Source organism: Canis lupus, chromosome 29 (genome assembly GCF_011100685.1).
Source record: "Canis lupus familiaris isolate Mischka breed German Shepherd chromosome 29, alternate assembly UU_Cfam_GSD_1.0, whole genome shotgun sequence".
Taxonomy (NCBI): Eukaryota; Metazoa; Chordata; class Mammalia; order Carnivora; family Canidae; genus Canis; species Canis lupus.
The window spans coordinates 39,995,585-40,022,370 of record NC_049250.1 but is presented as its reverse complement, the minus strand read 5'-3'; the positions used below and the strand labels follow the sequence as shown (position 1 = coordinate 40,022,370).

The following is a 26,786-nucleotide window of genomic DNA, read 5'->3' as shown; positions in this document are numbered from 1 at the left end:
CTGAAAACTTACACAGCTTTTTTTTTTAATATTTTATTTATTTGATGAGAGACACACAGAGAGAGAAGCAGAGACACAGGCAGAGAGAGAGGGAGGCAGGATCTGTGCAGGAAGCCTGATGTGGGACTCGATCCCGGGATTCCAGGATCATGCCCTGGGTTGAAGGCAGGTGCTAAACCGCTGAGCCACCCAGGGATCCCAGCTTTTTTTTTTTTTTTTTTGATAGCCTCAAATACCTTTTAGTCGTGGCAGGTTAGAAATTAGTGGAATTCTGATGAAACCGTGAATTATTCTTAGAGTTTTCTGGATTTTGTTTTTTAAATTATTCGAGATTTTGCAGAATAACAGAACACTCTCACGTTTAAACACTTTGGGTGGGTAATTTCACTACAATTAGGGAAACATCAATTAAAATAATGAAATATATAGGAGTTACGTGAAAGTATTTAAGTTAGGGGTCCCTGCACCTGCCTTCAGCTCAGGGCATGACCCCAGAGTCCCGGGGATCGAGTCCCACATTGGGCTCCCTGCATGGAGCCTGCTTCTCCCTCCGCCTGTGTCTCTGCCTCTCTCTCTCTCTCTCTGTCTCTCATGAATAGATAAAATCTTAAAAAAAAAAAACAAACAAAAAAAAACACTTAAATTTAATACACACAACCTTCAATTAAAAATTTCATTTCTGAAAAAAAAAATTTCATTTCTGGGGCCATTGGGTGGCTCAATTGGTTAAGTATTCGACTCTTGATTTAGGCTCAAGGTCATGATCAGGGTTGTGAGGCTGAGTGCCACACTAGGCTCCTCACTCAGTGGTGAGTTTGCTTCTTTCTCTCTCTCCCTCCTTTCCCTCCCCTTAATTTCTGTAAAATTTTCATTTTACAGAAATGAAAGTATTTAAAGATCAATATGAGCTTTTTTTAATAGGGAATTTTTTTTTTTAATTAGAGGTCTAAAAATAAAGGAATTGTTAAATTCTGATGTATTTTCACCCTCGTGACATCATGTGGAAGTTATAAGAATGAGGTAAATATATAAACATTCCTTAGGGAAGATGTCAAGGACATAGTGGCAAGTTAAAAAAAAAAAAAGAAAGAAAGAAAAAAAAAGACGCGTAAGCAGTACATGCTAAGTATCGTATGGCTCATTTAGAAGTACACACGTGTGTCCATATATCACCAAATCAGTAATGAAACCAAACCAGGACTGCTTCTAGACTTAGAGCTGTATAAAATGGGAGTCTACTTTCACTCACTATACTTCTATACTCTTACAATTAACCAAGAAGATCTTACAAACTTTAAAACTACTAGGAAAAAAAAAAAAATCAACCTATAGGCACGGACCCAAAATTACAGGAGCTATTACACCAGAAACATCAGTTCCTCTTGCCTTTGGGGCTGCCATTCAAGACTCAAGTTCCCATCTTGCCACGAACACCAGCTATTTCTAAGGGACTCCTTCTTCTCATAGGGTCCAGATTTCAAGGCAATGATGGAATTGGATACCCTACAAATGTATCCTAGAGTGGAAAAGCAGCCACAGGCACCCAAAGGAACAATGCATTGGACTCCTGACATTCTGAGGGTGCAAGAAAGGTAGACAAAGATCTTTCTCATAACCAGAGTCCACTAACTAGCAAGTGATTGTCACAGGATCCACAGAAGGTGGCAGGTTGGGCCTGGCCTAGGCGCCTCACACAGCACACAACCAGGAGGAATCATTCATGCTTCTGAGCCTTTTCAAACCTTCAAGGCGGCCAACTGACAATCATTATGGCCTTCTCGTCATTCTTCCCCAACGGAATAAAGAATATGTGTAATAGCCTTTATGAATCTTTTAAAAATACCCAACAGGGCAACCCTGGTGGCTCATGGTTTAGCGCCACCTTTGGCCCAGGGCGTGATCCTGGAGACCCGAGATCGAGTCCCACGTCGGGCTCCCTGCATGGAGCCTGCTTCTCCCTCTGCCTCTCTCTCTCTCTCTCTCTCTCTCTCTCTCTGTGTGTCTCTCATGAATAAATAAAATCTTTTAAAAAATAAAAAATAAAAAAATAAATAAAAATACCCAACAAAGTAACAAACAGAGGCTACAAGCTTCACTGCTGAGAGTCTACAGTTTCTGTTCCCTTCCAGAAAACTAGATGGAAAGCGAAGAAAACTACAATGTGACATAGCAACTAGGGGATCAGATAGGTTCCCTCCAGATGGCTTATCAAAAAATCTTGCTTATATATTTATGGCTGTACTCAAAACATGTCAAAATAGCTGGGGAAGGAAAAATAAGGGGTGGCCAAATTTTTAAAATTCTGAGCAATATCACTCGAGCAGGTGTAAAATTTTATTTAAATAAAAAACTATCTTAATAAATTTTTAATCTTAATAAAATGAAATAAAAGTTTACTTTCATAATGAATCAGTTACTGGCTCAACAGATTTTTTTGAAAAGAAAATTTGAGAACGAGAGATCGTTATACATCCAAGTTAGAATCACAAGCAAGCAGACCCGGAAGGGACTTCTAAAAAACTTGGCAAATCGCATCATTTTATAAGAACCAGAAAGGTTAAGTGACTTGCCCCAGTTAGAATAAGAGCTGAGAGCCTGCTCCTCTCACTGCCTGGGTCTCTGCCTTTCTCTCATTGTCTCTCATGAATAAATTAAAAATCTTAAAAAAAAAAAGAATAAGAGCTGAGACTAATCTCCGGCCTCTCAACTTCCAGACCAATGGCTTTCTCTCCATCATACCTGCTGCCTTCCAGAAATTGAGCACAACTAAGAAGAATGAATCAGATTAAAAATCTGTTGATTCTAAGAAAGTACAGAAGAATCACATCTCGGACTGGCCCGTACTAATCTAGGGGGGGAACTAATAGGAGTCCTATAAAATTTACAACAGTTTTTATTACGGGTTGACATCTGAATTGATGCTACTTAAAACAGAACTGCTCTGAAGGATTTTCTGGGTTTATAATCCATTCACAGGAGACACAGTGCCACGTGTTGCAGTGCTGACAGTGCCACTTACTTAGGGCCCTAAGATGGGAGGAGGGAAAGAGGAACGTCGCAGGTGACCTGAAAGATCCTGCTCAATATACGGTTAAAAAATGAACTTCTTGGGTCTCGAAACAGCCTTGTCGGTCAGAGCTGGGACAGAGCTGCTGCTGCCATCCTCACCTTCAGCGGCGGACAATATTCTTTTGTGAGCTCGGGCGCTGCGCTCAAAGGGGCCCTTTGTTCCGGTCCCTCCGCGCACTGCCCTGGGCCTTACCTGGGGTAGTAGGCGGTGTAGTTCATGAAGAGCTGGGTGCCCGCCGGGTAGTAGGCCGTGGAGGGCTGCAGCGCCCGAGGGTTCAGAAGCACGGAGGGCTGGTAAATGGCAGCTTCCGTGGGAATGACTGCTGCAGGGGCTGGAAATGTGTAGGAGGGAGGAGACAGGCCTGGATAAGCAAAGAGACAGACTTTGAGACATGTTTGTCACAACGGACACACGTGCTAGCATTAAAGCCAGAAGCTCGGGAGGCCCGGGCGGCTCAGGGGTTGGGCGGCTGCCTTTGGCTGCGGGCGTGATCCTGGGGTCCTGGGATCGAGTCCCGCATCCGGCTCCCCCAGGGAGCCTGCTTCTCCCTCCACCTCTCTCTGGGTCTTTCATGAAAAACAAATAAATCTTAAAAAAAAAAAAAAAAAAATCCAGAAGCTCACTGGTCCATACGGACGTACATTTTATTTCTCACATGAACATTTTAACAGGTTCTTTGTCAGCCCAAGCAACTTTTAAAATTTGTATATATTTAATCTTTTTTTGAAATTGTTAGAACCATGTGAATTCTCAAATTTCTAAAAGTATGGAATTAAAATTTTTCTTAAAGATTTTACGTATTTATTCATGAGCGACACAGAGAGAAGAAGAAGCACAGGCAGAGGGAGAAGCAGGCTCCCTGCAGGGAGCATGATGTGGGACTTGATCCCAGTACCCTGGGGTCACACCCTGAGACACCCAGGAACCCTGAAAAAGTTTTTTAATGTTGGTCATTTTCTGGTGAGTCTTCAACTCAGTCACTGAATCCTGATCTTCCACACAAAATGTGACTAAAACATCCACGCAACTTCCTTTTGATTGTATAGTTAACACCTAAAGATAATCTCAAAACCTATATAGACCTAGAAATTGGGAAACACGATTATCAAGTGGATTTTAAAGTCTTTTCAACCATTTCATGACATGTGATTTTTTTTCCCTACTCCTAAGTGCCAGTTACCACAATCTAACCCTTTGAGGAAAGAAACATAGGACTGACACGTAGTGTAACTTCAAACTAAAAGCTGGGCTGCTGTTGTTGCTTTTTTGAGAGCTATGCTTCTCTTTCGTCCTGTTATCTGTTCTGTAGTACAGTGTAAGATGAAAAAGTTAGGATAAAAATGATTTCATGAATTCCATGCATTATGCCAAAGCATAGATGGTGCCAGAGTGAACGGACCTAAAAGTAGATTAACTCTGCATTATTATTTCCATCTAAATGAATCCCAGAAGATGGGCTTTGAAGCTAATCTACATCTTTGGACTGGTTTTAAAAAAAAAAAAAAGTACCCAACCTGAAAAATAACTAAAAAAATACACACCCAAATCTTCCTGATTTGGAAGGAAATCAAAGCCGAGGGTCGGCTGATAAAAAGTGGACTCAGGTTAAATAGAAAACAGAAAGGATGAAATTCTATTATCTTCCAGTTATTCAATATCTTCCAGGCCACATAACTCTTTTAAGTGATACTAGTCATGGCTTAGTCTTAGTAGCTTTAACATGTGAAATGAACACAACTATCCAGGCCATCTGCATTCAACAGGAGAGATAACTGAATGGTTGCTTGAATTTGGAATTCTTGTCTTTAATTTTTAAACCTATAACCATCTAATACATTTTGCAAATAGCAGAGGCTCAAGGAATAACTTTTCACAGAAAAATCTCTATTGTCTTTTTCATTTTTTAAGATTTTATTTATTTATTCATGAGAGAGAGAGAGAGAGAGAGAGGCAGAGGGAGAAGCAGGCTCCATGCACGGAGCCCGACGCGGGACTCGATCCCGGGTCTCCAGGATCACACCCTGGACTGAAGGCAGGCGCTCAACCGCTGAGCTACCTGGGCTGCCCGTCTTTTTCATTTCTTATGAGTTTCTACATGTGTATGGAGAGGATCAAGAGAGTCTGCTGTACGGGGTACATAAACCAAAGACCAACATATTGATCTCATATTCAACCTTTAGGTATCTCCTTCATAATTCACTAAAAACTGTGCTGCATGCTCGATACTTAACGTAAAAAAGATTTAAAATGATAATTCCTGACCTTAAAAACTCCACAAAAGGGCAAACAAATGGGGGGCACCTAAGTCATATAGAAAATTATAAGCCTATGCCCCTATCTCGCTTTCAAAACTATGCAATTTGTTAGGACAATATAAAGAAAGGTTGAAATTTTTGATAATAGATTAGGCTGCCCAGATTTGGATATTCCTCAAGTGGAAGGACAGCTATGACACTCCTAAAAGAGAATCAGATGTGTATATTCATCGATTAGAAAAGTGGAATTTACCTTCTAATGTCAACTTTTTGAAAAAGTTAAAATGTCAATAAACAAATTAAAGTTAAAAAAACCTTAAGAGCATTTCTTTCCCAGATTTTTCTTTTTTCTTTCCCAGATTTAGTAAGAAATTCCTTCGTGCAGATTAACCAATCACTATTTTAAATTCTTTAGTTGTTTTGAGTAGATTAAAAAAGCATATGCAATTTCTCTAAGTTTTTTGGTTGCTGTAAAAATAGGAAATCACCTTAAGGGAGATGGCAGGGAAAAAAAGTCCAGTAGAACAGGCATGATATTAGCATGTATCAGTCGGAATTCCAACTTTTTTTTTTTTTAATGAGTAAACTCTTTCACTAAAATAGCAAGTAGTCAATTTTGGTTAACATTTTTGGAGATTATTAAAATACATCAAAATCTACTTTTATGTGGAAAAAGGCATGTTAAATTTTTTCATGTTACTTTAGGGCTTTAGGAAAGGGAAAGAGGAATAGAATGAAAGTCTTAGGAAGAAAGTCTGTAATGACCAGTTTTCAACCAGGGAGAGAGAGAAGTAAAAGGATACCATAGCAGAATAATTTGGGTTACACAGCATGAAGAAATTCCCTTATCTCACAATGTTTGATAAGATTATCACTAAAGGAAATCATAAAAGTTACTGACATTATCAGTGCTTTATGGACAGAATACATAGGACTGAGATTACTTTAAGACACCGCTTAAACCCAATCATAAGTTTTTAGAACTTGACGCTCATCAGTTATCAACTCTGAGATATTCACCAACAGCAAGCAGCAGATGAATGGAGTATTAGCATTTAGGAAGTCCGAGGGGGAAAAAAAAGGATTAAGCCCCACCAAATGTTCTACGAAAAATAATTTATCAAATAGTTTTATTGGTATAGATCCCTCTGTATAGAAAGTAATGTCCTAACACACTCCATTTTATTGGGATCAAGTACATAATCCAGTTGGCTTTCTCCATTATCTTTGGACTACATTCCAAGTGCTACATTCTTTAAACATACCCAGCATGGCTCCTAACAAGGTATGTCTTATTCAAAAGTGAAAACTGTGTCAAAAAGATTCAAATCTTAACGTCAGATCCCCAAATATTCCTTAGTCACTAACCTCATAACATAGTCACCAGACTAAAGGGCTTATTCCTCTCAAACAGGATTTCAGATGGCTTGCACCCAGATGCCAATGAGCAAGAGCATGCCTTGAAATTAAGCACTGATCCTGCGATCCAATGGAAACTTTGGCTAATTTATTTACGCATTTGTATTTGTATTTTTATTCCAGATATCCTGGAGACCAAGAGAAGTGTTCCCCAGATTGTCCTTTCCAAAGAAATACTTAATGCTCAAAAAATGGAACATGTAAAACGGGCATCAAATCACCCTTCAAAAAACAAAATATAAAGTTTCAAAAAAAAAAAAAAAAAAAAAAGACAAGAACGAGGATCCAGCCATACTTATTTTACCTTTAAATGCGTATTAAAATATCTACATAGCCAGGTTGCCTCCCAGAGTCAGTGCTTATCTTGAGCACACTAAGCTTCAGAAATCAAGTGCTTATCACTGGAAAAGCAAGAATATAATTTGAAAGAAGGTTTCCATAGCATCTCTAATTATGGGTGTCCACAACCAAGGTCTTAAATGATTACCAGATACTACCGATTTCAGATGGGAAAGCCTTATGTAACCACTTCACCTGCCTTAGAAAGAACCAGGGGCACAGAAAGTTATGAAAGCAGCTTAAGCACCTACCAGCATATAGCGTAGAATAGCGCCAAGACCCAAGAAAAACTTACATGGTAACTTACATGGCGGTGGGGATAAGCCATTTCGATTTAAAGTGCCCCCCATTAACACAAAGTTCATCTCCTCAGCTGAACACTGAAAGACTTCAACATATCTGTCCTTCATGGTTTTTTTATGACACTTCTGTGCAGCCATAAATGCTCTGTCCGCAGACTTCATCTGGATAAAGGCATCTCCTGATGGGCGGCCCTGAGCGTGTGGGGGAAGAATAAAAACAAAAGGAGACTGTCTCCTTCAACAAGGAAATGGTTGCTTATAAAACATGCAAAGTGACAATCACCCATAGTACAGACATTTTAGCCACAAAATCTGGGTGACAAGTGTTGTCTACTGAAATCTAACTTGCATTTTTATCACCTGATCAGCAGAATGGCCCACAAAACCTTGGACAAAGTTTTGAGAGCTCACAGTCGAAAATGATCCTTTCTCGCTTCTGCTAATTAGTATCAGATGTACAGGGCTTTTTGAAAGGGTCTCCTTATAACTGAGGCTTCGAAGTCTAGGCTCGTATATTGGGTTTTGCACCTTTCTGGAAAACCCTGTTAAATCTTATGTGACAGAGAAAAGCTAGGAACAGAACCAGTAGAAGAGCTTTAGGTATGCTCCTACGTGAAGCCAAATAAGCCAGTGTTCTGTTTTGGCTCTCAGATGTCCGTCGTTGCCCTGCAACATCTCCCATCTCCATAGGATGTGGGGATAAGGAAATGGGAACTAAAGGCACATTGAGGGTGGAGGAAAGCTGTATCATCGCCTTGCTTAGGAGTCCTTCTCTCAGCTCCACCTTAAACCTTGGACAGGTGTTTATAGGTATTTCCTCGATTACTAATAGCTTGCTAAAAAGCCTATTTAAAACCAAGCTGGTCAATTTCTGTTTCACAGAACCAGAACACCTTGGTTTTTCTTTAACATGGAAATTTTATGGGGGAGAAAAAGACAGGATCAGCTTTTAAGATTTTCTTTTTTCTAAGGATTTCTTTAAAAGTCTCTAAGGGACTATTTAGTGCAAATTATAACCATGCAAGTTACCATAAGAGTTACCATACCAGGGAAATTAGGGATACCAGGGAGACCCAGTCCAAGATGGAAACCTAACATCTTCAAGGCAGCTAAAAGCTCATCATTAAAGAAGCATTTCTCCCAAATGCAATCACAATACGTCACGTGGGTCAATAAGAGGCAAATATGTCCACTGTGGTTAATCAAAGAACAATAATAACCCCTAGGTTATTAGAAATGGTGCTCAAAGAGAAACCAAACAATTTCCTGGCGATGCTGAATTGTAGGGAAGTTTTATTCAAAAGGACTCCCACCAGTGAAGCATGCTGAGAGGGTATATAGATTAAAAGTTGCATAGCTTAATATTGACATAAGAGTTAGAATGAGCATGTGCCGGTGTGGGAAACCAAGCCAGGGGCTCAGAAGGTTTTCTGATTCCTCATACTCAGACTAGCAATTTAAAAAGCGTTGGTATTTCCAATACAAACCTATATTCAACCCATAGTGTTCAGAAAATATTTTTAAAAAGTAATGCAACCTTGCTTTTAAGATTTCCAAAATTTTAATTAGAATCACCCGGTTTACAGGTTTTTAAAAAATTCTGTCCTGCTTATGATAGCACACAATGCTGATCAACTAACTATTCAGCAACTAATGGGATTAATTTTATTTAACCAAAAATCAAGGGACACCAAGGCAGGAACTACTTTTAATACGCTTCGAATAGATGCTCACATACTATAAGAATCTGGTTATTCTTCGATGGAGGCTTTTCAACAATTCATTAATACATTTGAGCGCCTGTTATGATCACATACCATTCCAACACATCTTTACTAAGTTCGCACTCTACTCAATGTCATTTGATGTCATATATAGAAAATAATGTTTTTTAATAAACAATTTCTAAACAGTCTATAGATAAAATACTCTGGAACAGAGACATGCTCATTGGTTTATACATAGCCTAACAATCGCTTTCATGCTACAACAGCAAACAAAGCTTAGTAGTTGCAACAGTAAAATGTTATATTAGACAGAGAATATTATTTGCATCCTTCCTGAGACTACTAATAGTTTGATGGATATAAATGATGGAATCAGAGCTGAATTTAAATCACCATACCAAAGACAGCATTCTTTCTGGACTTTATCTTAAAGACCTCCTGCATCTACACTTAAAGCTCTCCTTAAAGACTCACTAGACAGCTGATGAACGCTTGTACTTTTTTTTTCTTTTTTTTTTGAACTGAAAGAGAGCCTGATCCTAAGAATAAGCAAATGGGCTTTAAGTTACTTCTTACCTGGTGATTCAATACCATGTGCACCCCATGCGTTCGAATATCCGTAGAAAACTCCCCCAGGAAGTCTAGGATGTCTTCAATGGTGGCCGCATAGGGAAGACCGCGAAGGCGTATACAGTCTCTAACATTCGTAGGGGGCACAAATTGCTGAGGTAGTACTGGAATAATGGGGGGGGTTGGAAGTGGAATAAGAGGGGCCGAAGAGAATCGGTTCAGCACCTGTACTCAAAGCAAAAGACAGGGGATTTAGAGCCTTGCTCCTCCAATGTGGTCTGCAAACCACAGCAGCACTGTGGGGCTCGCGAGAAACGCATCATCTCAGCTCTACTCCAGACCTAGTGAACGTGAACCTGCATTTTAACGGGATCCCCAGGTAATTTGTAGGCATATTAAAGTTTGAGAAGCACTTATGCAGAAAAAGCTTCATACTTTTCAGCTGGGGAAGCAGGATACCCAGGCTTTCGTCAAATGCATGCTGAGGCACATGCCATATGCAATACAACGTGCTTAGATTAAGTGCTTGTCTACTGGACAAGGACATCACTGTCTTGGGACAAATATCCTAAAAAGTACGCTGCTTTTATAAAAACCTGAACATACTGTTAAATGTGGACTCCTGTAGCCATCTCTTAGATTTCGTTTCACTAAGCATAGCCTTCCCCTTAATATTGTTATCACATCCCGCCTCCAAACCCAAGCAAGGGTTTATACATATAAACAAGTATTTATGTATATGAATATATACATCGTATAAAACAAATTCAAGACAATGGCTGGTAATGTAAAATGAAAAAAATTCAAAAATAACCAGTTTTGATGTGAATTTGAGACAGTGCAAGACAAAACATCTTGACTATCTTCTAAAGTCATGGAATTTGGCTATCTTGAAAATGAATGAGAGGTTTGCTACATTTAGGAGAAAGGATTATTCCCCAAGCAACACTCTGTTATAGGGTTCTGGTCTCCTTCTGCCTTAGTTTGGAACATGCCTACTAGTTTATAATAGTAGGAGATACTTGTGCAAACAGCGTGTGTGACATCACTAGGTTTCTCGAATTTACTACTATAGCCTTAATCCTCCCGTAAAGTGAAAATGTAGACTCAAAACCCTCCCCCCAAATTGCCCTAATTCCCCACTCCAACCCTGTCCAGTTGCTATCAAAGTTAAGAGGTTACAGAAATCAAAAGACAAATACACCACAGCCAAAGAAACTTCAGAGACAGCAAGAATTTTTAAAAACTATACAAATAATCAAGACCCAGCACAAATGTTATAGGATAAGCACGAATAGAAAATACATGTGGTTGTAGACAAACTCAGCACACGAAATGGTCAAGCACCTTCTGATACCTGCCAAATAGGAGGTGAGCAAGTAGTTCTTGAACGAAATGATTATTAGTAATGAAATGATGACAGTGCAGAGCATATGAGGACTTCAGCATTCCTTACATAAATCAGTAGGATGGGGGCTGGAGACAAAGCTCATCTATCACCCAAACTGCATTATGGTAAAGTCATATTCTGGTAGCGTACTCTACACCCAAACCAATACAATATACAGTGGCCAAGACCCTGGAGGAGTCTATTCTAGGCCAAGATTTCCATAAAACTATTCTTCCAATTAAAGATTTTTTTAGAAAAGATTTTATTTATTCATGAGAGACCCAGAGAGAGAGAGAGAGAAGCAGAGACAAAGGCAGAGGGAGAAGCAAGTTCTATGCAAAGAGCCCGACGTGGGACTCGATCCTGGGATTCCAGGATCACGCTCTAGGCCGAAGGCAGGTGCCAAACTGCTGAGCCACCCAGGGATCCCCCAATTAAAGATTAAAAAATCTCATTTTCCAAAGAAATAAAAATAAAAAATAAAAAAAATTAAAAAAAATAAATCTCATTTTCCCCTCCACTAATTTGGACTGATGTGTCTAGTGTTACAAGCCTCGAGCATATGTAGCATATTTTAGAAATTCTGAATTTATGATACTTATTTTCAACAAGGTACAGAATCGTTTAAATTTTTAAGTATGTTCACAGTTTAGGGTTCAAGAACACGAGTACATGAGGATGGATGCAGAACTAGCTTAAAATGTCACCTGCGTTTGTTACAGGTATAAAGATCATGTCGGTATCCTAGCAGGTGGGAAGTTCTTTTCAACTCTGGGCAATTATTTCAAGTCACAATACACGATGGGCTTTGCAGAAAGAAGCTAGACAAAGTCATTCTATGAACTCAAAGAAATAATAGTAGAGTCAGTATTCTAACTGCTTGTAAAAATAAAAGCTGAAATGTATCACTAAAGTTGCTCTGTTCTATTAGGGGACCCAAGTGGAATAAGTTGGAAGAGCCACACACGAAACAGTCTGCGTAATCTCAGATACACAAGAAAAACGAAGACCCTTAAAGCCCCTTCAGCTGGGAAGTCAAGAAGAATAGCCAAAAAGCTTGAAGCTCCACAGGTAGCTTCCTTCCTGGATCATTTTGGGCAACTGACTGTCCCATCTGTGCCTCAAAAACATTTCTAAATTCTGAAAGTGTAAAACACCCTTTTGTCCTATTATTACCTATCATTAGCAGTATGGAACTGATCAAGCCTTTGGGAAATAAATTTGGTAAAATATTAAAGACCCTGAGATGCCTGGGTGGCTCAGTGGTTGAGCATCTGCATTTGGCCCAGGTCGTGATCCCGGGATCGAGTCACACATCGGGGCCCCTGCAGGGAGCCTGCTTGTCACTCTGCCTAGGTCTCTGCCTCTCTCTGTCTCTTATGAAAAAATAAAATCTTAAAACACACACACGCACACACAAAAAAACCTTAAGAGCTCATCCAGGGACGCCTGGGTGGCTCAGCAGTTAAGTGTCTGCCTGCTGGCTCAGGGTGTGATCCCAGAGTCCCGGGATCGAGTCCCACATCAGGCTCCCTGCATGGAGCCTGCTTCTCCCTCTGCCTGTGTCTCTGCCTCTCTGTCTCTCATAATAAATAAACATCTTAAAAAAAAAAGAGAGAGAGCTCATCCCATCCAGTTCTAAGGAATCAGAAATTGAGAGTTTTATGAACATGTGTATCTAGAAATTCCTTATAGATGGGGGAAAAAGAAGCCAACCTAAATGTACAACAGAATTTCTAAATAAATTATGTACATAACATTAAAAATGAATTTTTTTTAGCCATGGGTAAACTTGCAAGATATGTAGTTTTTAAAAAGAATATAGAGTGTATTACAGCAATATTCTAATTATATAAAAACACATGCATTTTTTTCTGTGTGTATAGAAAATTACAGTGGTTATCTTTTAATTACAGAATGAAATTCTTTTTAAAAAATGCACCTGTACTTTCTGTATTTTTCAAGTTTTAACACAATAAATAATGTTGGATTGTTCTTGGAAATAAATAGAATAATCACACAAAGCCACCAAAATGCTCTTAAAAACCAACCTGCTGGACTTCAGCTGCTGTGCTCCTGAAGAGTTCAATGTATCTTTTACCCAACAAGTCCTTATGCTTCCTCAATGCATTCTGTGCATATTCTTCACAGGCAAAGAGGACAAAGGCATCCCCTGTTGGCCTACCGTCTGGATAGGTAACAAAGAGGATGCCTTCCTTCCCCCCGGTGATGGGGCAATGCTGTCCGAAGAAGGCCACCACTTCATCTGCCGTGGCCGTGAACGGGAGCCCCCGCATGCGGACAATGACTTGATTTTCCTTGGAGAGAAACTGGGCTACCTCATTAGATGTACCTAGGAAACACAAATACCAGGAAGCACGGGGAGAAATGGTTAAGACATCAACTTTACCAAACTTAAAATGGCAAGATTCTTGGCAGTGTCTTGAGCAGTTTACAATTAAAGCTCCCACTCCCACTGAATTCATGACAACATCCCAGGAAACCAAATTCTCTCCTCAACAATTTGAAACTATTCCCCTACCATTTTCATAAAGCACTTCTTAACTTAGGAAGGTGGCCAGACAATTAAATCATGGAAAACCACTGTATTCTTCTCGTGGAGAGGAAATCATCATGCTAGGTAAGAGCACAGGTCAAGGAGCCCGGGCCCAATCTTGACTTTGCCATGTACTAGGCTAGGACTTTAGTTTAACCTCTATGTTTTAGTGTCCTCATCTGTAAAATGGGGGTAAAATCATCTACCTCATAGATTATGATAATTAAATAAGTTACTACACATAAAGCACTTTGGTGATTTTGTTATTATTTTCCTGATTTCTTTTTATTAAGAAAAGTTCAAACCTACTCAAGTAAAAGGGAGTATGATGAACATGCACAGCAGCCAGTTTCAAGATTTATCAACATCCTGCCTCTCATAAAGCATCTTGTACAGTACTGCCAGGTAGCAAATATTCAGAGGCACATCCTTCAAGCTTGTGTACACATAACATTTTTTTTTTTTTTTTAAAGTAGGCTCCACCACTAACATGGGGCTTGAACTCATCACCCCTAGATCAAGAGTTGCATGCTCTACCTACTGAGCCATCCAGATGTCCCATTAACATTTTCCTTTAAGAGGAAAGTCTCTGGGCCCCTGGATGGTTCAGTCAGCTAAGCGTCGTGATCTTGGGGTCCTGGGATCAAGCCCCACATCTGTCTCCTTGCTTGGTGAGTCTGTTTCTCTCTCTCAGCCTGCCTCCCTGTCCCCATTTGTTTCCATGTGCGTGCTCTCTCCCCCAAATGGATAAAATCTTTAAAAAATAAAAAGAGCAGACTCTCATACTACCCACATACCATGAACTCTCAGGTATTAATGTAGGAGTTAACTTTGCTGTCTATCATGGAACCTCATGCAACTCCCAATATATCTCAATTCCCAACCAGTATCAAACATCACTTTGGGGTTTTGGAAACACTATCAAACCTGAAGCCCTGAATTTGGAAGTCTTTGTAGATCTAAAGAATTGTCAGAACAGAAATAAACCAGCAAATTGTGCAAATGAGAGATTTTTGCTACGAATTCACAGTTCCAAGGATTTTAACCAGGGCTATATATCCCTGAGATACACACATTCTCCATATTTAAGTGAAAGTCACTCTAGTATATATTTGGCAATAGTATATTTTCAAAAGCCTCTTAAAAGGTCTACCTACATTCTTGGATTTAGCTATCCTAAGGTTAGAGAATTATCCTAATGAGTGACATATACAGAGATACAAAAATATTCACTGCAACATCTTTATGGGGAAAAATTGGAAACGAGCTATAAATGTCCACCAGGGTATTTTTAAAAAGTATGGTACATAATACTGTATATTAACACTTAAGAAAATTTAGTTATGTGGGAAAATATTCATAATATACTAAAAGGAGAAAGTTATAAAGCTATATAAACAGAGAACTAGAAACTTACAAGATAGTTTTATGTATAGAAAAAAAATCTGTCAAACCATATCAACATTTTTTATGCATCCGTTACAGATTTTAAAGTAACAAATCACTTAATGAGATAAAGATAGTATCTGTTCCACTTCTTTTCTGATGTCGTTATTGCAAACACTACGTACTCACAAATATATCAGAGCCAGAAAACTACTGTGTTCTGGCCATTGAGGAGTTCTGGAAGCGGGAGGAAAAAAATCCTACAAGCACATATCCAACAATTCCAGGTACTCTAGTATGGCTGTTTAAAAGTAGTTTTCAGGGCCGCCTGGGGGGACTCAGTGGTTGAGCGTTTGCCTTCGGCTCAGGGCATAACCTCGGGTCCCGGGATCAAGTCCCACATCGGGCTCCCTGCAGGGAGCCTGCTTCTCCCTCTGTCTGTGTCTCTGCCTCTCTGTGTCTCTCATGAATAAATAAATAAAATCTTTAAAAATAAATAAATAAAAGTAGCTTTCAGACTATTTAATTTCTTTCAAAAACTACTCTCTCCCTTTAAGATTTTAAGCAATCTCTACACCCAGTGTGGGGCTCAGGCTCAAACTCAAACTCTAGAGATCAAGAGGGTCAAACAGATGCTCCACTGACTGAGCCAGCCAGGCACACCTGAAGGGTACTATTCTTTTTTTGAAGTAATCTCTATACCCAACCTGGGGATCGAACCCTCAACCCAGAGGAAGAGTTGCACACTCAACCGACTGACTGAGCCAGCTAGGCATCCCTGAATGGTACTATTTTTTTTTATTTTTTTTATTTATGATAGTCACAGAGAGAGAGAGAGAGGCAGAGACATAGGCAGAGGGAGAAGCAGGCTCCATGCACTGGGAGCCCGATGTAGGAATCGCTCCCGGGTCTCCAGGATCGCGCCCCGGGCCAAAGGCAGGTGCCAAACCGCTGCGCCACCCAGGGATCCCGGTACTATTTTTAATGGCCAGTTAACTATGGTTGGCTGACTGAAGCCTTAGGGCAAGTGTATACACTGTACTCACTGGTACTATGTGCCATTTCTTCCAACTTAAAAAAAAAAAAAAAGTCAATTCCTAGGTTTCTTTAGGGGATAAAAACTATTCACGACCCTATTTATCTACTCTGGTATATAAATAAATTTCAGATTCTTCTCATATCCACATTATATAAAAAGCACTCACCACCAGCAATTTTAAGAAAATCTTCACCTGTTGCTTTGTAAACCTAAGAAAAGAAAGGGAAATTAAATACAGTTTCTGAGCCTTCCAACATGAATACTCAACATGTCAAGGATCTCAAGTTGTAAGGACATACCTCAATGTACCGGGTCCCCATGTGATGTTTGTGCCTCTGCAATGCTAGGTCCCTGTGTTCCTCGCTTACAAACCTCACCAGAGCTTCTCCGTTCCTTCGACCCTGGGCATTCAGACAAAGTGCTGCACCTCCCCTTTGAAAAGGACAGAGAGTGGGGGTGGGGGGGTGGGAAGTACAGTGAGGAAAAAATGATAGGACACCCGTTATCCCTTTGGGATTACTAAGTAACGTAGAGATTAAAGAAAACCAACTTGGCAATATTGAGTCCTTTGAAGAATCTTGCAATATCTTGATCTGAAGACTGCCATGGTAGACCTCGCGCCCGGACTATGGTGTTGTCATCAATAAGTTCCATCTTGCTGCTGTGGGTAAAGCAGAACTTCAGGTTGCCTAATCAGCGCTAGAGCCTCTGACCTATTCCCTGCTACCATTTTCCTAGTTATGCAGAAGGTATTATTTGGTATTCAGACAGACTTGTAAGACTGCCTGATTTATTTGATAACCTCAAAATTATGTGGGCACAGTTCAAAGTATTCTTTGGAAAGAAAGAAAGCCAACTGCTGGGACACCTAGGGGGCTCAGTGGTTAAGCATCTGCCTTCGGCTCAGGTCGTGACCCCAGGGTCCTCGGACTGAATCCCACATGGGGCTCCCCGCATGAGCCTGCTTCTCCTTCTGCCTATGTGTCTGTGTCTCTCATGAATAAATAGATAAAATCTTTAAAAAAAAAAAAAGGAAAGAAGGAAAGCCAACTGCCTATGCAGGTCTAACACAACTAGCCCACTTAACAAATCACTGGCTGAGTTGCCGCTTGCTTGCCATAAACTCAAAAGGACCCAGGCTCAACGGATAGGAAGCAGAGTTCTCCCAAAACCCCGATAGCCAGGAGGTTCCTAGAACCAAGGATAGGTTTAAATCGATTCTCAGATCTAGCCAGCATACCAGGTGGGGGTTTCAATCCAGTTTGACAGCAAAACCTAAGATCTGCATAAAGTTGGCAATTAACCCGCATGAGGGACCCGCGCATGCAGTCAGAGCTCTGCCACTGAACCATCTCCCCTATCAAGCAGGGCGGTTAGGGAAGCGCACGGAGTTCCAGTTCCCACACCCGTGAGCAGTTTGCAAATTACCTTGTCTACATTTTGACACCTTTTGGTGCTCTGTTCCTCCCATATTCCTATCTCCAGTAATCCCACGACACTTTCCAAATCAGTCACTTTCTCCCCAACTAAATAGACCCCAGTGTCTCTCTATGGGCAGTGACGTCAGAAGTTTTTGTTCACTTCGGGCACCAGGCAATCTCAGGAATTCACTGCAGTGATTCACAAGCAAACAGGTCTACCTATGATCACGAAGAGATACCACCGTTTCATGCTTCTTGCCAGTTATTTCCTTTGCTTTAAAGTACAGGCTGATAGAACATACTTTAAATTATCTCAGTAAAAATCTCGTGAACTTTTAAAGCCTATGGTTTTCCCTCTGTAGGTTTTCCTGTGAGAGGATGAATAGTTCAGAGGCTGAAATACGAAGCACCGACACGATACCTAAGGGTCATGGCGACTAAGGATGCAGATATTTTTAAGTTTAATCCTATCATCCAAGCTCACTTTAAGATACAACCTTCTTTTATAAAAATAACCTGATATTTAAAAAACGGATAGCCGAAAGGTTTAGTGAAGTTACTGAAATACAAAGGGAGCTAAATATCATGATGAACATGAACATGAACAAAACAAAAAGCTCAAATGGATTACCGCTCTAGTACTTACCAAGTGCCACTTTCAAATTTGTAATTTACTCTCTCCGGATCTGAAAACCTGTGATCTGAAAATGAGAACACAGAAGTCCTCGTTTTAGCTACTGGGGAGACAGAGCCGTGGGAGGACTTTCCAGGGTATACAACGAGGAAAACACGGCAGGAGGGGATTCTGGGTTTGCAGCTGTTACAACAGCAATACTTACTATAAGGCTCTGAAATCATTGCTAAAATTATATTCCCCATATCTTCAACTTGAGAGGCTCCATACCGGGAGACCAAACTATTCTTCTCAAAATTTAAACCTGGGATATCAAGTTAAGGAAACATCTCGAGGAAGTAAAGTGAAGTGTTTCCAACCCAAGGGTTAACGCACACAGAGCCAAGAAGCCAAGTAAAATGCCTCGAAGACAGAGCATTACTTGAAATCACAGAAGAGCCGCTTCATGTCAGTCTGAACCTCACCCACACTTCCTAGAGTCTCCAACAACTGTCCTGGGTAAATATAGAGTAAAATGGCCAAAACAATCCTGTCCGGAGGCACCTCCAGTAGTAAAATTTGTTAATTGAGGGGCACCTGGGTCCTGGCTCAGGGGTTGAGCATCTGCCTTTGGCTCAGGTCGCCATCCCAGGGTCCTGGGATCGAGTCCCTGCATGGAGCCTGCTTCTCCCTCTGCTTCTCTGTGTCTCTCATGAATAAATAAAATCTTTTTTTTTTTCTTTTTTTTTTTTTGAATAAATAAAATCTTTAAGAATAAATAAAATTTCTATAATTGAGTAGTAGCAAATGCATGAATACTAAGCACTTTCACGTAGTGTCGAACCATGAAGTATACACCAGAGCAGTAAATTCCCATGCCCCTGTTATCTTTATAGCATATGCAAAGCAATGAACATGTGGACTTAAAGACATGGTTATATGGTCAAGACCACGAGGTATCAAATGGCTTTTTTAGGCTGTTCGAAAAAAAAACACTTCAGATTACTGAGGACACCATTTCTGGAATGCCACTCTTACTGAGAACTTCCCTACTGGAAGACTTTTAGAGCCGTATAGGATAGTCCTCTTAGATGGCAGCGAATGCTTGAATTCGTAGAAACAATTTAAACACTCAGAGCTAACAATGGCCAACGTGGGATTCGATCAAGTGAATACATGTTTTGGGGAAGCCAGAAAGCAGGCTTTTAAGAAGCTGAAGGGGGAGACCAGAAGCGATTTCCAGCAAGCTTTATTAACTTCCAACCTCTCTAAAATAAGCACGTATTTTTATGAAGAAGCTAACGGTTATTTAAATGTTTAATTTTCTTATTTTTAAGTTTTGATACTATAGTCACACTCTGCATTGTGTGTAAATTTGCAGAAATTTCGTAATGTAGTACAATCCATACAACAGGTAACACTCTGGGGCGTTGTCTTTTCTCGAAGTTTTTTTTTTTTTTTTTCTCCTTTTTTTTTCTCAAGTTTAAAAGGAAGAGTTACCTGGGGAGGTGGTTATTAGAATGTTTGCCTTTAGTTTTTTTTTTCTTTATTTTAGTTTCTAACTGATGTTTTATAAGGGTAAAAAATGAAGACAGACATCAAAGTACTACTTCCCCGCAATCAAAGAGGACACAAGGTTAAGACAGTTCAGAGAGCTCCCTTCCACCAAGCATTATAGCCAACATCTGAAGAGTTAACTCAATGAGCAATATCCCTTTCCATTTCATCCCTACACACCCTTCACCCCGCCTCTTGCTTCACTAAGGAGACATTGTTTTCCCACTGCACTGGGCAAATTCACTTTGGGTTGTCCCTCATCCAGCTACACTTCTCTGCAGTTCAACACGCCACAGGTAGAAATACTGCCATAAGTTCCTTGGCAAATTACTGAACCCCACTAAACTTCAGCTTATCTGAGAGGCCAAAGCTGTGATAATCTTTACCTCCCTGGGCATTTTTGTGAAGATTACATGAGATAAAACAAGCCCAGGGCACAAAGCAGGCATTATAAAAAGTGATGTCCTCCCCCTCTTCCTAGAACCCTTGGGTGGCCAACTTTCATAACCCATGACAATCATACTCTGAGGGGTAATTCACCAGATGTCTTATTTGTATACTCACAGGATAACAATCAAGCTGACTTGGTAGATAATTTCTGCATTTCCCTACCCCCCGAAATCCCACCCTTTACATCATCTAGTGATGAAATAAATTCGCTGCCCGCTAAGGGATTCGAAAAACCACCCCAAGAGATGCTCAAGCAACAGAGCAAGGAGCATGGGTTGGGTCATTAAAATGATTACGGGGTGGGGTTGGGGGCACTGCTGGCCCATTTGGTAGAGCATTGTGACTCCTGAGCTCAGGGTTGTACGTTCAAGTCCCACAGTGGGCATAGAGATTACTTAAAAATAAAAATCTTAAAAATTAAAAAAAAAAAGGATGAAATGATTATCCACAGAAGGTACACAATAGAGTATTAATCCAGTGCTGTTTTCAAGGAATATGATGACAGGACAGAGAAACAAGAGCCAAATGATAAAGATATTTTGGGGAGACAACTGCCCTAAATGTTCTGGGGAGGCAGGTGTGGGGGTGGGAGCGCTTTAAGAGTCTTTATGGGGGGATCCCTGGGTGGCGCAGCAGTTTAGCGCCTGCCTTTGGCCCAGAGCGCGATCCTGGAGACCGGGATCGAATCCCACATCGGGCTCCCGGTGCATGGAGCCTGCTTCTCCCTCTGCCTGTGTCTCTGCCTCTCTCTCTGTGTGTGTGTGTGACTCTCATAAATAAATAAAAATTAAAAAAAAAAAAAAAAGAGTTTTTATGGGGGAAAAAAAAAAAAAGAGTCTTTATGGAGGGGATCCCTGGGTGGCTCAGCGGTTTAGCGCCTGCCTTTGGCCCAGGGCGCGATCCTGGAGTCCCGGGATCGAGTCCCACGTCGGGCTCCCGGCATGGAGCCTGCTTCTTCCTCTGCCTGTGTCTCTGCCTCTATCGTGAATAAATGAATAAAATCTTAAAAAAAAAAAAAAAAAGAGTCTGTATGGAACTAGGAAGGATTAGCTGTGAGTAACCATAGTTTATCACACAAACACTGCCACCAAACAGTCCTTGGGAACGCTGTGATTCTAATAATGCCTTTAGCCTTGTCAGGGGCTACAAAACGGAGTCAAGAGAAAAATATCCAAAAAACGGAGACCAATCCCATTGAATAAATCACTATTTGTTTCAACCTTGGCACTACTGCCACATAGACCAGATAATTCTTTGTTGGGGTATGTGTGTGGGGGGGTGGGGATGGGTCTTGTGTATTATAGGATTTTTACTAGCATGCTGGTCTCTATCCACCCCAGTTCTGACTAAAAGGATCTCCAGGCATAGCCAAATGTCTCCGAATGGGCAAAAATCACCCCAGGTTGAAAATCATTAGTAGAGGCAAACAGTTCCCAGTTGTTCCAGCTTCACCCCTTACTATATACTGATCAGAGAAAGCTCTTATATAGGAGACCATTACTGAACAGATTTTCAAGAAAATTTGCCAAAGAAACACCACCTACAAACCCAGTAAAGTGCTTTCTCAAAGCCCCTGTCAGTACGCGTGCGTGCACACACACACACACACACACACACACACACAGACACCCTCTCTACCTTTGGAAATGAAAGAAAAAACACAAAAGTCAACCCGTGGTCCTCAGCCTGTTTTTTTGTGAAGCCCAGAAAAAGAGTGGATTTTACATGGCTAAAGGATAGAAAAAAAGAAGACTATGAGCAGAGACCACATGCAGTCTACAAAAATCGAAACTCTTGACCACCTAGACCTTTACTGAAAGTTTGCTGACCTCAGACCAAAGGAATTGCTTGCAGCTGGCCCAAACCAGAGAATGCCACAGGAATGTTTACGGCATCACAACATTTTGTCCCCAAACAGAATATTGGAGGGAAATTAAGCTTTGAGGGAATAGGGGTAGGAGAGGATATCTCACTCCAACCACTGGTTCCTCTTCTCTATAACTAAGAGGCATCTCGCCTTCCTCACCTTTGCTCAGGTGATCCCTCCACGAAGCCCCCGAATCTTCCTAATCCCCTAAAACCAGTGGGGTCCTTAGGTAACTGCCACCCAGCACCGATACTTTCTCTAACTGTGCTGGGCCGCAACCATCCATTTAAGAGCTGACTAGATATTACTATTCCTATAAAATCCTACTGTCTCCTCAACAGGGCTACAGGTCTCCTAAGCGCAGGTCCCATCTTCCTCGGATCTCTATCGACAACCACAGCATCTAGCAGGTCTGAGTTTATGGACCTAAACGGATGGCATTAAACACCATTTCATGCCAAACACTGGCTGTTTCCCCTGATTTTCCCAATAGCCCTACCAGGTAAACGCTGGTAAAACCAAAAGGATGAAGACACTAGGATTTAGAGAAGCTCCGGGACTCGCCCAGTCTCCTGGCTGGTGGGGGAGAGAGCTGGGGTCACAGTTCAGCTCTGACAGGACGACGGGCACGGAGGTCCCCGCACTAAGATAAGCAGCGGTGCTTCTCAAGGTGTGTATAAAAGTCAAGGGAAAAAGAATGAGGGCAGCCTGGGTGGCTCAGGGGTTTAGCACCACCTTCGGCCCGGGATGTGATCCTGGGGTCCTGGGATCGAATCCCATGTCGGGCTCCCTGCTTGGAGCCTGCATCTCCCTCTGCCTGGGTCTCTGCCTCTCTCTGTGTGTCTCTCATGAATAATAATTTTTAAATAAATAAATAAATAAACAAATAAATAATAAATAAATAAGAAAAAGAACGAAAGTAAAAATATAAAGCATCCTGTCTGCGTAGACATAGATTAGTAGACGAAGAATTATTTACTGAACTCCACTTTTGAAGGAGGGATATGTTCTAGACACTTGGCTAACTTGGTTCCACATGACACGTCCCAACATGTTTCCCTTCAAGACATCACACACCGGGGATCAGCAGCCCTAAGCTCCTGACAACTTTTAAAAGTCACCCAACCTCCTGCATGCCCAAACCCAAACCCAAACTTACACACATTTACACACACACACACACCCTCTCTTCAGAAGGCTTGTTCGATTCCTAATCCTTACCAGAATTTAACATGAATAACAGAGCAAAAAAAAAAAAAAAAAAGTTTTAGTACCAGCTCTTTGCCCTATCAATTTATAATTATATATTGAATTACTTGCTGCACGTCTGATCTTGAGAGAAGGAAAGATGAGTCTTCTGCCCTCCCGATTTATGGCTCATCATGCAACTTACTCATTCTGCCCCGGAGGCACCACAACAGCACGAACAGGCTTAGCCAGCTTTACAAATGAGAGATGCCAGGAGGAAATGCGGAAGGCTAAAGCCAGACGTGGTGGGAACACCACAAACATCTCAGGCTACAATGGAGCAAAGTGCGACACAGACACGGAGCTTCACGCAGAAATCCAGGCTCTGCCTTTATTTGAATGCAAGGGACGTTTTTCCCTAGCGCCGCCTTCAAGTGACATGGATTTCAGGATTCAGATCAAACTTACACTGGCTGAAGCTGGAATTCAGAAAGCAAGATTTTACAGAGTCCATCAATATAAGCTCAACCATCTCAAGAAAACAAAAGCAAAAACCACCTCTTAAAGGCTTGCCACGATGAGTCAATCCACTCAAGAGTCACCTTTTCTGACTGCCTACAGATGGACACATGTGGTTATAAATTTTCATTTGTAAGTAATCTCTGTTTTGAAACTAAATTTTTAGTTCATACTCAGAATCACATGTATAAAAATAACAAGCACCTTGGGGGATGATCAAGTTTAAGCTACACTGTCGTGACTGCATCCCAATTAAAAATTCTAACCCCAAAAAAAAAAAAAAAAAAAAAAAAAAAAAAAATTCTAACCCCAAGCCTTTTTTACCTTGCCACAGACCCTTCGGAAGACCAGTCGGTTTCCTCCCCTTACTCATATTTAAAACACAATGGCTTAACTGCCAGACGTCGAGCGCTAAAATGCCTATGCTAATGAACAAAGGACTAGCCAACAGGATTCGGGAAGATGGAATTAGTACCCCAAAGAAGAACCGAATTTCCTACAAGTGTGTAAAGGGAAGAAGGGAAAGAAGTGATAAATCACACTTAAATGAGTCACATAATTTTAAAAAATAGGTTCTGGGGCACCTGGGGGGCTCAGTGGTTGAGCATCTGCCTTCAGCTCAGGGCGTGATCCCGGGACCGGGAGGGAGTCCCACACCGGGCTCCCTGCAGGGAGCCTGCTTCTCCCTCTGCCTCCTTCTGTATCTCTCATGAATAAATAAAATCTTTAAAAAAAATAAAAAATAAATAAATAGATTAAAACTAGGTCCTATAAATAACCTTCTAGGTTTTAAAGTGAGCTCTCAAAGAAGCAAATCAAGAATATAACTAGGAGTCATGGCAACAAAAGTTTTTTCATACCAGTAATAAAATTCTGGGGAAAAAAAAAAAAATCCAAAACCATAGTTTCGACTCTATTCCTCAGAAGCTTACTCTTTCCAAGAGTAAAAACAGTAAGACCCGTCATAACAAATACTACTTCAGGAGGTATTAGTGTAACAAAACACAGAACTGACAACTCGACTGTACCCTCAAAGAAAGAAAAAAGAGAAGTAGGGGCTAATGCAACAAAAGAGTGACCATTTTTTACTTTAAAAAAAAAAAAAACACTTTTGTGGGATAAATTAGGAGAGAAAGAGAGAGACTAAGAAAGCAAGTGTTCTAATGCCTTCTAAATCAAACCAAAGAATTATCCTGAAATTCCCAAACTCCTATTTTAAAAGAATACTGTTTTATAATAAAAACAAACCACACAAAATTAACAAAACTGTGAGTGCTGGCCAAGAATATACAGTCTCTCCAGTCACTCACGATAGACCACAAGCCAGAGTATCTGTGGATTTGGCTGCTATCACGCCGACGCGATGCCAAAGATAATTCCTCCCCCTGCAGCTAACAAGGTCAACTACTAACCGAGCTTAACTGTACACTTGGCGATATTTAAAATCCCTTTCATACGCAAAAAGGTCCCAAGGAGGCTTCAGCACTTCCCTCCCCCCGTCAGGCGGGCAGGGGGTTTATGCAATTGTAAAGACCCGGTTCCGTGGGTCAGAACAGGCAGAGGGAGCCACCCCGGCTCTGCGCGGAGGGAAGCAAAGTCAACCTGCAAGATCAGCCGCAGCCACCCGGGCTGAGGTTTTAAAGGTCTGTATCCCACCTCACTCAAAGTTCAATGTTTTTAAGCGTAAGAGGGTTTAAATAAGGTCTTAATCAGGAAGGACATCCTTTGAAGTCCTCAGAAGCTGCTTTTCTTCATCCGAGACCCCCTAGCACCCCAGTGAGGCTCCAGGGATCACAGTCCATGTGGGAAAGTGGCTGCGTGGCCGCGCAGGTCCTGCCCATGGTGAGACAGGGAAAGGGAGGCTGCGGGGTTCGCTAAGGTCACCCCCAACGAGTCGGACTCCAGCGCCCGTGTTCTTCACCACTCTGCTATTAAGGTTTCTAGCTTCATCTTTAACGCATGGGAAAAATAGGCCAGTGTCACGGCGTCCGCACGTGGGTGCACTCGCCTCCTTCACCCCCATCAGAAGTGGCCCAACAGCTCCCCCACACACACACCTACTGACCATCAGACGGGCAGATAAGAGTAGTTTAGGGATTTTTTTTTCTTTTTATCCTGACAGTGGAAAACTGCACTAGTCAAACGGCCTTTGCTAATGATACACAACACACACACATGCAACTGGATAGAAATTTTACAAAATCGATTCCCCTTTCTTGTCGAACACTCCTTGGGTCAGTATGTGCTCAGGAAACACAACATGAACTTACAAGGGACGTCCTCTGTGTTAAGACCCAGCCCCACCCTCAAATGAACTTTATAGATTCTAGAATATTATCCCCTGGTCAAGGGGATTTTTACATCAGAATGATTCTGGCTCAAATGTTGGCGATTCCACTTAAAACCTCTAAGTCTCTGTTTCCCCAGCTGTAAAAAGGAGAGGACGTTCCTCTGCCGGTTGTGAGGAGGCTGCTGGTGGCATACAGGGTGGGCACCTAACTCCCTCGTTTTCTTTTACCTGCTCTCCTTACATGGCCAAGACTTTATTAAAAAGTTCTTATTAAGCTTGACAAAGTAAACACCATGGAAAAGGTCTTGATTAGTGAGAATAAGTTAGTTTGTGAATCACAAAGCCAAGAAAACATGGGAAAAAAAAAAGAAAGAAAACATGGGTTAAGAAGGCTGGAGGAAGTAATTCCATCTACCATGCAGGGGAATAGGGTTGCTCTTCTTTTAAAATGGATAAAAGGGATCCCTGGGTGGCGCAGCGGTTTGGCGCCTGCCTTTGGCCCAGGGCGTGATCCTGGAGACCCGGGATCGAATCCCACATCAGGCTCCCGGTGCATGGAGCCTGCTTCTCCCTCTGCCTGTGTCTCTGCCTCTCTCTCTCTCTCTGTGACTATCATAAATAAAAAAAAAAAAAAAAAAAAAAAAAAATTTAATAAAAAAAAAAATAAATAAAATGGATAAAAGAAGTCATTCATACAAACAGTCCCATATTTGAAATGTCTTTTTCACAGAAGAAAACCAGCATAAATTCCCTGCAAAAAAATCAAAGAGAACTCCTCCCTCCCTCCCCCACACCCCCAAAAACCAGGGGCACCTGAGTGGCTTAGA

General features: G+C 41.2%; 1 protein-coding gene across 5 annotated transcripts in view; it reads right to left on the bottom strand.

Moving 5' to 3' along the window:
- The window catches only part of ESRP1 (epithelial splicing regulatory protein 1), a 55,498-nt gene that overhangs the window by 19,776 nt on the left and 8,936 nt on the right, over window positions 1-26,786 (bottom strand). For 4 of the 5 annotated variants that reach the window (XM_038579785.1, XM_038579784.1, XM_038579786.1 and 1 more), the window contains exons 5-13: window positions 18,315-18,413; window positions 18,122-18,176; window positions 16,605-16,715; window positions 16,354-16,486; window positions 16,221-16,263; window positions 13,124-13,425; window positions 9,689-9,907; window positions 7,379-7,577; window positions 3,263-3,431 (exon numbers count right to left, since the gene is read on the bottom strand). In XM_038579785.1, the coding sequence (XP_038435713.1) occupies window positions 3,263-3,431; window positions 7,379-7,577; window positions 9,689-9,907; window positions 13,124-13,425; window positions 16,221-16,263; window positions 16,354-16,486; window positions 16,605-16,715; window positions 18,122-18,176; window positions 18,315-18,413 (1,330 nt within the window). The remainder of the gene's footprint in view (window positions 1-3,262; window positions 3,432-7,378; window positions 7,578-9,688; window positions 9,908-13,123; window positions 13,426-16,220; window positions 16,264-16,353; window positions 16,487-16,604; window positions 16,716-18,121; window positions 18,177-18,314; window positions 18,414-26,786) is intronic. The other variant, XM_038579783.1, reaches the window with a different exon arrangement.